The 12,832-nt window shown below is 36.8% G+C and overlaps 1 protein-coding gene across 5 annotated transcripts in view; it reads right to left on the bottom strand.

Annotated features, from left to right (window-relative positions):
• ARHGEF7 (Rho guanine nucleotide exchange factor 7) overlaps positions 1 to 12,832 on the bottom strand; it is a 321,655-nt gene that overhangs the window by 14,673 nt on the left and 294,150 nt on the right. For 3 of the 5 annotated variants that reach the window (XM_036756507.1, XM_036756508.1, XM_036756510.1), the window contains one exon: positions 7,939 to 8,028. In XM_036756507.1, coding sequence (XP_036612402.1) covers positions 7,939 to 8,028 — 90 coding nt within the window. Of the gene's footprint in view, positions 1 to 1,889; positions 3,649 to 7,938; positions 8,029 to 12,832 lie in introns of those variants that run through there. The other 2 variants (XM_036756511.1, XM_036756509.1) reach the window with 2 other exon arrangements.

Here is a 12,832-nt window from a genome sequence, read left to right as displayed (position 1 = left end):
GATGGAAGAACAAATAAATTGAAAGAAATAACTAAACATTATCTAGAATATCTTTAACTCTGAGAAAATGCAAACTTTACTGCCAGGGAGGGCTTTTAAAATGCTTTATCATCTGGCTTTCATTTGTACAATGTGATTTTTAGGAGAACAGCCAAATAATATAAAACTTTAAGCTATTCTGTTTTTCCCCCATGTGACAATTAAATATTAAAAGCCACAGGCTAGCAAATGCAAAATTTATTTCAACTGTACATAACAGATGTCTTTTTTTTTATAAAACAAACACTTCATTGCCATATGCAACCACAAACAATAATATGCATACTGTACAATACAATGCAACATTCAGATATACATCCAATTCATATTCTCAAACGGCCGTCACCTACTAAAAGATGGCTTTTCCCATTCACAAATGAAATCCACAATATATATGTGTATATATATATATATATGTATGTATATATATTTCAATGCTTTACGTCACTATGTACATGTTACTGTGTTTGGCAACTGTTTGCAAAACACTCAAGTAATAGATCATAATGTGAATTTATGGTAAATACTAATTCATTAGAAACATCATTTAAGCCATGTATAAAAGTACTGACGATGGCTCACACCTACCTTCTAATTCATATTCTTCATTTGGTCATTATTATATTAACTGTACACATATATTACAGAATTGCATAAACAGAAGGTACTATTATCAGCTTAAGTTCCACAAAAATAGAAACACTGAACCTTTGGACTGCATACCACCATTGCCACACTGGTATATCTTTTTGTTAGTTTGTTAAAGCCTGCAGTACTAATACTTTTAAACCAGTTCACAACAGTTAATGGTGTAAGACAAAAACAAAACAAATTAAAAACCCAAAGGCCAACCAAAAAAAACCCCCAAAATCAAAAAACACCCCACTGAATTTTTCTTACTCTATAATGATCTTAGCTTCAACAAAAAATATCACCAAAATGATGTTAATTAACTCCTACAATAAAGAAAGATTTTGGTGCATAAAGCATCAATAAAAACTTCAGATCTATATTACCAAAAAGTTCCTTAGTATTATAAAGAAAAATTCAAGTGCAGGAACTGTATTTCAATATTGTGATAATAGGTACAGTTACATAGTAAACAGACATATAACAGAGTTCTTCTAAGTAATGGCCTTGAAAACAATGCAGAAAGCATTAATAAATATTTGCCCCACAAGTTAAATATCATAAAAAGATAAATATATGAAAATTAAAATAAAACTAAATTACTTCTAGATTCATTACATTATAAGTGAGCACATATATTGTAGTATGGTCAACTTTCTTAGAAAATTCAATTCTCCATGTGAATTAACTGCACACATAAACCTAGTCACCTTGGAATATGAATAAAGGACTCTGTATTCTTTAAAAAAAAATTTTTTTTGGTGAACTTTTCAATTTGCACTGGCCACCCTTCTTTAAAATATGAAAATACTGGGAAAATAAATAAATCAGTGGCTACACTGCAGCCAGCTGAAATTTCTGAGATGAGCAGCTTTGCTAAATTATTTCATTAAGACTCACCTTCCTTGTACAATCACCTCATATCACATTAAAGCACAAAGTGCTAAGTCTATTGAATTTTTCTCTCAGATCTGACAAAGACTCATTAGCACCTTTGGGCTGGTGAGCAACAGGCTCCACCATCCAGGAAAACAATTAGTGTACAAATTGTGCTAGAGCTCTATAAAAAAGGAAAACCAGGACATTGAATCCATAGATTTGTGCATGTGCAGATATGCTTGGGGGCTTGGAGGGGAGATATAGGGAGAGGCAGATTACAGTCACCTGGAATTACAGCCACCCTAAGGAAAGGAAGAAATGAAAATACTCAAATGTTATTCTTCATTTATTATGGCATTTTGTTTCCTGATGCTGATTTAAAACAACACTATGGTTCTATTTTGACACCAAATACATTATCACTTGAAGAGAACACAAATTTCCCTCTAATAATGATCCGGATGCAGATTTGAAAGCTACAACTGAATGTAATGGTGCTATCACATTCAGTTCTGTGTGAAGCAAAAATTAGAGTCTGAGTGGGGCCAGTGAAACCCTCTTATAACAAATCCCAAAAGACTGAGAAATATTTTCTATTTTTTTTCTTTTTTTAAGTTCTAAAAAATTTTTTTTTCTTAATTGTGGACTGCATGGCAACCCTCTGACTTCTAGAACAGCCTTAAACATCCCATCACAGGAAGGATTTTGTGTACATATGGGATTGCTGTAATAAGGTTTCACTGCTGTTGGTTGCTGAAAACAAATAAATGTGTGTTCATGGCTATTACATACACAGTAAATACATATGTCAAGGGTGCAGCCAAAGCTGTGACTGAAGCCAAAGCATCTGATCTCTTAAGGGTACCTACCAAAGGCCAGCCCGAGCACAGTCTGCCTACGAGTTTCAGAGGCTAAATGCAGAAGCTTTCAGGACCTCAACTTTTGGCAACATGTGTACCCACTTGCTTGGTACCATTTGGCAGGAATTATTCTCACTTGGGTCAGTGGTGGTGGTTGTCTAAGGGAAGGGCTAGGGAATGCTTTGCAACAACTCGGCACTTAATGAAGTTCACAACATCTTCACCTGGGGAACTTCCGTACTATGGCCAAACAGGGAATATCAGGATGAACATAAATAGTATCTTCCCAGGACCACACCATGAAGCATGGAGTTCTGTGGAGTGAAGATACAACCTCAACTTAGGAAGTAGATGCTTCTTCATTCAGACCTGTCAAGGCAAAGAACTATGCTAGCAGTGTAAAAAAGGCTCACGATGATTATCAAATGCTCTTGGCAGATTGTTCAGATCCAGGGACATCTGAATTAATTTTGTAGTACTTTCACTGAACATTTTTATCGTTCTCACTGCTATTTTATTCTATGCCTACTTAATCTGTGTGTTTATCATACATAGAAAATTCAACCATAATAAGGCTAAAAAGTATCTCCATATTGCTGGCACTTAGATCACAAACCTGTATGGTTTCAGTACAAAATACAAAACGTTCACACTACTGTATCCAAAAAAAGGAAACAGTCGCTACACTGACATAGTCAAAAAACAAGCCATTAGGAGCTACAAATCAACAGCTATCAATAATAGTAAAGTAACAACAACCACAAAAAACCCAACAACAACAACAACAAAAAACCAACTCGAGTATATCCTTCAGTGAATATACTGTCTCCCTTTAGTAGTCAGGTATTTGAATGTGTATTTAAGTTGGCAATCAAGCCTCCACCATGTACAATGGAAAATATCAGAAACGCTCTCAAAAGTTGTTAAAATATCACATTAAAAAGAGACGAGGAACAGCGAGAAAACATCTAAGAAAAGCAGGCTGTGATACAACAAGCATTTGTTAAGAAAAGCTCAGAAGTGCATTAGTTCTGGTGAGAGATATATGAGCAACAGCTCTTACGAGATGTAGAACCCATTCTGTAACTATGGGCTGTCCATATACTGTCATAGTCAGAGTCTTCCGAGAGGTCTGAAGGCTCCAAACGAGAAAGGCTACTGCGACGACCCAAGGAGTCTAGACTTGATTGGTCATCATCAGCCAAGACGTGATTATGCATCAGGTCAGTGCCTTGCCATGCTAAGGATGTATGGGTGAAATGAAATGGCAGATGTGGATAGGCAGAGGTGGGATGAGGAGGAGAACATACAGGAATAGCCACAACCAAAAAACATGAAACAAAAGCAAAAAAGGTGATGGGAAGAGAAGGAAAAGAGAAAATATTGTTAACAAAAAAGGCATCAAAGCTTATCTATCCTTATTTCTGCCTGGGTTTTCATACTCTAAGCATAACTTAGAATAAAAACTAGAAAAATAAAACTAGATCATATTTTAAGAATAAAACTAGATCACAATTTTTAAACTTACTTTTTAAGCTGTTACTCATTTTTGAGTCTTTAAAAATATTAAATTAAGTCCTACTACAAAAGACAATTCTGTAAATGCATGACCATTAACCAATAACATTTAAAATTTTATAATACACAACAAAAAGTTTGTTTCACTTAATATTTGTAGAGAAAATGGCTAATTAAACTGTGTCCCAGTCATTAAAGGGACAAATTGGTAGGCTGCAAAATAATTTAAAAATATTTTTGACTTACTTCCTTACTTCTTCAGCTAGCTCTCTGCCAAGACTAGAAATCACCAGTAGTCATCTTAATGAATGGGAGGGGGGTGTGTGTGCGCACCTAAACTTACCTTCTCAAATATGACCACTGTAAAAATTTCAGAGTGGAGAAAGGAATTAAATAGAGTCCACTTCCCTCTCTTTTCCCCATCTCCCATGCCATACTTTGTGTGGGTGTTGCTGAGCTCCTTAATGGAATTCATGAAAATTAAGCCAATAGAAATACTCAAAACCAAAAGCCATGGGAGGTGGCTGCATCATAAAACATTTTGTGCTTCTATTAACTAGGATGTGAACCCTGATCGGGAGCACTGTCACTAAAGAATAGCATCAAGAAAAGAAGTGTGCAGCAAAGTTGCTAATGTTAAAAAGAAGACACCAAGAGCAAGTAGAAACAAAATGGCTGAACAGAAAAGACCCTCAGGAGCAGCTGAAGGGAATGGTTAAAGTACTGCTGCCCAGGCAATTGTTATAGAGAAACACCAAAAAAACAGGGAAAGAGGTAAGTGAGGAGGTGGAATCCTCCCGTGGCACAAAAACCCAAAGTTAAACAAAAAGACTCCTTTTGTTTGTAACAATTTACCATAGGGAAAACTGTCTCTTTGCTCCTTCTCTTGGTCACACCAAAGTTAATTCAGCTTCCAAACCTTAACAAGAATAAGCAGAGGACCATTTTGTTGAAAATAGGAAGGCAGATTCTGTGAGGTGGGTGGCTATTATTCCCTAGCAACAGATATTAACAGGATATGTAGTTTTAGCTTACAAAGTTTCTCCATGTTCATGAACTGATTTTAATAATGCGTAATGCACATATTTCATTTTAAATATCACTTTTACTAATCTTTTAGCAAAAACAGATACTTTTCCCAACACTGAGTAAGATCAGGTTGTCTAGATGAATTTGTCACAAGATAATAGCATAAGAGTATCAACCCACTCACCCCTCCATCATTACTGTCTCAAGAATAAAAGCATATTTTTATAGCAGTCCTTAGTATTTTGATTACTAATTAATCAAAACAAAACAAAATAATGCAATGTCCAATGCTTTTCTTGTATAGGAATAATGGAGATACATTATATAGAGGCAAAGTAGCACATGGGTAGATGTGTGCAGATTATAGTCAGTCCCCTTCAGGCAGCCAGAAGCAGCAAAGCCATGAGCATGTTCTATGGCAACATCTCATAACTATGAAAAATACATCTCGCACTAGAGAAAACACAATCCACGTGATTTCATTTCTCTAAGACTATTAGTTAAAATTTTTCTTAAGAAATATTTGAAATTGAAGAATTTTAAACTGGTTTTTAACAAGATTGATATTCCAGTAACTTTCTGGCATCCAAGGAACCATTACTGTAGTTATTTTATTCACTCTTAAAAAATCCCTGTGATTAATTTTTAATGCTTTTACTCTCTCTCTCTCTCTCTCTCTCTCTCTCTCTCTCTCTCTATATATATATATATATATATATATATATATACAGTTAATTCTTGATTATTCACAGGCTAATTAGACATCTGTATATTACACAAGATTTCTGTCTTCCCTTCAACTACTTTATGCATCACCTCAATCCTTTTTGCCATAGAGAATACATAGAAGAAACAAAGTGTAAACCTGTCAATTCTGGTGGCTGGTTAAAGTCTCCATAGCACAGAAAAAGTTTAAAACTAGTAGCTAAGTAATAATTTTAAAATGGATTTAAATGATTCTTGTTAGACTCATGTCTAGTGCATGGCACTTTTTCCAGGAACCCGAAGGACTCCTAAAGTATTTAAGAAACATTTTAATTTTAATTTTGCTGGGTGGAAAGTGAATGATGAAAAGTAATCTACCAAAAGTCAAGATGGCATGAAAACTAGAATTATGGTCTGTTCATTGTAAATTGCAAGATTTAGACAATATATTAAAAAAAAGGTAATTGTATAGATTCTGAATTATTATAATAAATTGTATGGCCCCAGCAGACTTTGCAATAATAAAAAAAAACCATGGAATCCTAAAGAATATTTGTGTCATATGGTGAAACTAATTATAGATAAATGCCGTTGATTTGGGGTGTGGATTATGTTTTATTAAAATACATTCGTTACACATGAAAATACCAATAATATTTTACATCAGTAACACGCAAGCTTAAGCAAATGAATATCCATGAATTTTTAAAAAATCTTTTGTCAAATGAATTTTGTAATGACTATCCCAATATAAAAAAAATAGATATTTTGGCAGCAGTCAAATTTTATTTTAGTTTATATGAAAAAATGGTAGATTCAGAATAATATGGCTTTTAGAGGAATCTCAGTAAAAGATGAAATCAAGTTAACAGAAACTCAAAAATAGCTATTAAATACACTGGTAAATCAAATTGACTAACCTAATCCTCACATTATCTTTGTGAAATACTCTGAAAGCCCACATAAGGTAGATATAAGTCTACTGTAGAGTTTTAAACATGGAACCTGGTCTTGAACCTAAAATTCTCTTTTGCAATCTCTCAGGTTATCTAAGGATCTTTTTTAGTTTGTTGTCAGGATACAGAAAATAAATTAATTCAGTTTTTAAAAAGTATGAGAATGCAATAGCTAGTTTTTAAAAATAATGGGCAAACAATAATGTCAAGTCCCAGAAATTAATTTGTACATTAGACGCTCATTAATTATGTATTGAGTTAAGTGGAATTCAATAAAAACCACACAATTTAAAGAACATTACAAAATTATTCAGGGAAGATTCTATAATGTATTGAGCACAATTCTCCAAACCAAAAACTGGATGCCAAGGTACTATAAAACTGTCAGTCCCCGCTGCTGGTTTACCCACAGACAGGAGAATTTGGCTTCCTCCAAGAAGGGAGCAGTCAAAGCAGGGCTCTGTCTTCTATCCAGCTACTAGGGTGCACTATTATTGCATGCTGCAAAGCCCAAACAGGAGAACTGGGCTCAAAGTAACCACTGCCTGTTCATCATCAGCCGATTGATGCAAACGGGAATAAAATGAGGCCTTCTTCTAAACAAAAATAATGAATATATCTACCTTTATTTCTATTAACGCTGTGGAAGAGGAAAGTAGAAAAACTTCCTCAACCCTGTTACTGCGTGTAAAAGTTGTCATGAGATAATTAATAGGAGCTAAATAACAATATAAGTAAACTAAGATGATACTGGAATCTAATGAATAACTTTTTCTGTATCTTCAAATTACCTTACAAACTAAAGTGAAACGTCCTTTTTATGAATGTCAAAATCCTATATAAGTGTTACTACACAAGCTATTTAAAAAAAAAAACCCTCAAGTAACCTTATTTTCATTCTGCTTAACAAACATTTTGCAATTCCTAAGATACTGCCTTTTGTTCAGTGAAAAACTTATTGAAAGGGACTTCTACTCACCACCAGTAACATCATGTGAGTGAGATAAGATACTAAATGTTTTCCCCAGAGAACTCTCTCTTCACTATCTTCCAGTAAAGATTTTCTTAAAACTGAAATACCTTCTAAATAGAGGCTTCTGCAGTAAGTCACACCAAGTTTTTCTATTACAGATAACTCAGATCCCTTTAAAGACCTCAGTGTGGGATGCTCATTTTACATGCGAAGCCATCCAAGCTCCAAAAACAATTCAGACATCTGACCGGCGGTCACCAATTACTGCCTCTAATATTTAACAGCGCACTCTAGTACTGAATATCTCTAGGTCCCAAGTCTGTCAACACAACTCTTTGTTTAAACTTACTTGAATTGAGTGTTTGGCGAGTTTTGGCACTTGTACAATATGCTTCAATAACTTTTAGAATCTGGGCATCTTCTTCCAAGGCAGCTGTACCTATCGATAGAAGAGCAAAATCTGACATCAATTAAGGAAACATTTAATACTTTGACGGAGCCTTGATTCCTGTCCATGCCCTTCTGTGAATCTGCCACAAGGACCCATACTGTGGGTCTCACCAGATCTCTTGACACTGCCGGGACAATGTAGAGCACCTGGGTTAACCGTCAGTTTTCTTTCCTTCTTGCTTTGTGACTGGTCCACCTTTTTTGCTAGCCATACAATTCCTGAGGACACTCTTTCCACTGCTTCTCCTGTGCAACTCATCATTGAGAACACTACGGCTTTGAAAACTGATCTACCCAAAGAATTCATATAAAATGAAATTCTTCCTGAATACTGTCTCACTGAGACATCTAGAATTTTTTCAAATTAAAGTATGTTTCATTTAATACTTTTCAAGAAGTCAGTGACTTCAGACATTTTCAACAGTCAAAAGCAGTAATGAAATTTTTGAATAACTTATAATAGTACATTTCACATTTTCTGAATAAATAATTTTTAAAATACAAAGTCAATAATTCAATATCAGAAAGGAATATCTAAGAAATTTTACCTTTTTTTCCTTTGTCATTTTTTCCCAAAGTTTTAAAGGTTGTTACATTTTATTGAATAACCATATCAAAAGAACATCAGTGACCCAAAAATCATTAAGAGGTATGTTTAGAGTACTGCTACCAATTGATAAGCTAAATAACTTTCAATTGAGATATAGGAATAAAAAATTATAAGAGTTCTTTGATATAGTACAGCTTCATCTTAGATGCTATCACTCAAATATTCCCACAATAATCACTGAGAGTAGAATCTAGCAATGCTATAGAGAAATCATTTTCTTACAGGCCGACAGCGAGTTAATGGTATCAAAGAATAGAGGAGAAGAGTTAAAATCCCTCAATGACACCATCCAGTATCTCATTTTTTCTTCTTCAAACAGTGTGAGATCCAGCCAGAGTGCTTTGAAACCAAGGCACATACTTATCTCCCCCAATAGTCAGCAAGCCTCTCAGTCAACAAATATTTATTAAGTGCTTAATATGTGCCAGGTACTTGGATAAGCGGTGGGGTTACAAAGAAAGGCAAAAACCAAAACAAGACCAACCAGAATCCCTGCAACCAAGGAGTACACATTCTAATGCAGAAGATGATATGTAATTATGGAGGTTATCTATAAGACATATACCATAAATATGAAGTCGTCTGAAAAGAAGTGGCACCAGCAGCTGGAGGGCAGGAGGAAAGAGCCAGGAAAGGCATCTTTCCTGGCATTTGAGTTGCATTCTGAAGGAATCTAAGGAAACGAAGAGGTGAAAGTAAGGGAGCAGAGCATTCTGGAGATGAAGGACTGCCAGTGCAAAGGAGACGGGAGTGTCGTGTTTTACAAATGCCAAGTAGGCCAGTGTCACTACATGTAGAGTCCATGGAAGGGAGATGTGAGAGACCACAAAGGTAAGAAAGGGGTAGGTTATGTGAAGTTTTACAGGTCAAACCCAGCAGTTTATATTTGATCCTATAGATAAAGGGCAGTCACTAGAGCTCATGGAGCAGAGAGGGGCGACAAGGTCAGACCTACATTTTAGAAAAATCATCCTGGCAGCTGACAGGAGAATGAATTAGAGCAGGTAAAGACTTGAGACAAGAAATACTAGTTAGAAAACTATTGCTGTGGTCCAGGAGAGGGTTCATTTAGGCTTGAACTAAGGTTATGGCTGTATGAGTAGAAAGGAGTGAGCGTATACAAGAGATGCTGTGAAGGTAGAAACAAGATTTGGCCATGAATTGAGGGGATGAAAATGAAGAGTCAAGGAATGCACTGAAACTGTGGGCCCAGATGACTAGGAGAACGGTGGTGTGCTCAATAGTGATAGGAAAATTTGGAAGGGGGAAGGTCGCAGTGGGGGAAGATAAGTTCTGTTTCAGACAGGTTAAATTTTAGGTTCTTACAGAACTTAGGGTTTGAGATGTCCAAGAGGCATTGGGACATATGTGACTGTGGCTCAGCTAAATCCTAACTTCATAATTCCTCACTCACTTATTGCCCATAGCCTAATCCTCTATGTCACCTCAGCCACACACAAAAATGTTCATCGCCTTAGTCTTGCCATCACCCACAAACACTCCACTTCTATGTTAAGGATCTTTGAAATTCCCTTATCTAATCACAATCTATTGTCATTTCTCCTCCCTCTGCCTTGCTAACACAAACCTTGTTCTTTGTCCACACCATGACCTCCAACCCCTTTACCTCTCAGTTGTTTCCTAGACCATCATGGCTACGCAAGTGACACTATCCTCCTTTGCCTATCTTGATCCCTTAGCAAAGGAGTTCAATGCCACCATGTTCCAGTGAGTTCCTAGCCCTCTTATAGCATCACCGATCTTACCCTGACAAGCCTTGGCTCTGGATCATTCCCACCACTTGCAGCCTTTGCTCCTCCACACATGCTGATGAATGCAGCTGGAGAAAAATCACAAAACCAAGCAGACTAGGTCCACTACAAATTTATGTTACATAACCTCAAATGAGTTCTCACCGCTACAAGGCAATCTTTTTATACCTCCCTAATCAATTCACTAACCCTTTTATCACAGCAGCTCTTCCAAATCTTTTCATCCCTCCTCAAATCTCCCATGACTCCTCCTGTCCCCTACTCTCTGAACTAAACATCTTGCTTTAGAGGTCATCTGCCAAGAGATCCTTCTCTCCTATCTCATATCACTCAGATGCTTTCTATTACTACTGTTTCCTCCTCCAGCATTATATCAATCAATAAACATTTGTTAAGTGCCTACTATGTGCCAGGCACTGTGCTAAGCATATCACATGAAGAGGTGGCTCTTCTCGCTAAGGCTAAGCCTTCTAAATGCACAAGTGATTCCATACAAGCCTATCTTTTCCAGCAGATTACCTCCTCTATCAGCCTCACACTCTCACTTCACTTCAATTTTCCCATCTACTGGCTGCTTTCCTATTGCCTATAAACATGCCTGTGTCTACTTCCTCAGAAAGCCCTCACGTGATCCTTTCATTCTTGCCAGTTTCATCCCATGTCTCACATCCCTTTTTTAGCTAAACTCCTTAAGAAAGTCATCTAGAACAAGTATTTTTTTCATAAGCATCTACACTTCTTTTCCTCTCTCTTACCTCTCTACAGTCTAGCTTTCAACTTTGTCATTCAACCAAAACTCCTCTCTCCAAAGTTACCAACAATCTTTGAGTTGCCAAATATTATAACTTTTTCTCAATCCTCATCCTTCTCAACCTCTCCACGGCCTGTGATGCTGTCAATCGCCCTATCTCTTTGACGTTCTCTCCAGGTTTTCAGGACACTATTCTCTCCAGATTTTCTTCCTGCCAATGACTGCTCCTTCTCAGTCTCCTTTGCTGGATCTTAATCTACGTCATACCTGCTAAATATGGGTGTCCCATAGGAACTTGCGCCCTCTTCTTGTCTAACACTTTATTTAAGGATTTCATCAGCTCCTATGAATTCGACTAGCACTCTATGCTGATGATTTCAAATCTACTTACCTCGCTATAACTCCCAAGACCCAGATTCACATCTTCAAATGCCTATTGGACATATTGAACTGGACATTTTAAACTTACTGTCCAAAACTGAACCCATTAGATTTCCTCCTAAAACTTTTCCCAGTTCCAAACTTCCCTCTTACTGTTAAGAGTGCCACCGTCCTCTCAGGCATCCTGGTTCACAATCGAGGTATCGTCCTTGATTCTTCACTCTCTCTCTCACTCTCCATATTCAATGTGTTGCCAAGGCACCTCAATCTGACTTTTGGAACATCTCTTGCATACATACGTCCTCTCCCGACACTGCCACCCACCCTGGTATAGGCCCACATTACCTCCTACCTGGACTATTACAACCTGGTATCTGAGCCAAAGGTCTTTCCTCACTCAAGTTCATCCTCCACCAAGCTGTCAAAGTGATCTTCCTAATATTTAGGTTTGGTCACATCACTCCCTACTTATTTCAGTGGCTTCCCTATCATCTTCACGATCAAATATAAAATCCTGTTTGGTGTTCAAAGCCCTCATAACTTGACCTTCCCTCACCCCCACCATATACCTTTCTAATATTCTTTAACTTTATACTACCAACAACACCACCTTACACTACCATCACGTACCCTGAAATTGAGTGACACTGGCCTCCTAACTGGCATTTCCACTAGCTGTCTCCCAGCTTGGAATGCTTGCCTCCTCATCTCTGCTTCTCTTTGTATCCCTGGCTTTCTTCAAGTGCCAGCTAAAATCCCACATTCCACAGGAAGCCTTTTCTGACCCCTCTTAACTCAAGTGCCTTTCCTCTGTTGCTCATTTCCAATTGATCCTGTATATAACTTGTTTGAATGTTGTCTCTTCCATTAGACTGTGGACTGCTATAGAAAAGGGGCTGTCTTTTATCTTGGTTTCTATCTCCACAACTTAGCACAATACCTACATCATATCAGGTGATTAATAAACGTTTATTGACTGAGTGACTTACAGTTTTGCTCCCTAACCCCAGGAAAGTATAACTAGAAAGACAACAGCAAAGATAAGATTAGGCTAATGTGTTGAACAGGAAGTTATATTTATGAAGTGCCCTGTAGAGGGGCAGGAAGACAAAAATTGGACAGCTTTCCAGCTCTCCTGAGTCAATTTAACAATGGGGGCTTATTACTTTGTTCTGAAATACTGTGAAATCCAAGAATTTTAGGAATATTAAAGTAAAAATCATTAAAATATTAAAATAAAATCACAAAAAGGGTATGGAGGGCTAAAAATGATTTTAAA

Source organism: Trichosurus vulpecula, chromosome 4, assembly GCF_011100635.1.
Source record: "Trichosurus vulpecula isolate mTriVul1 chromosome 4, mTriVul1.pri, whole genome shotgun sequence".
Classification (NCBI taxonomy): Eukaryota; Metazoa; Chordata; class Mammalia; order Diprotodontia; family Phalangeridae; genus Trichosurus; species Trichosurus vulpecula.
Note: the sequence above shows the minus strand (reverse complement) of the source record. Positions and strands in the feature narration are given on the sequence as shown.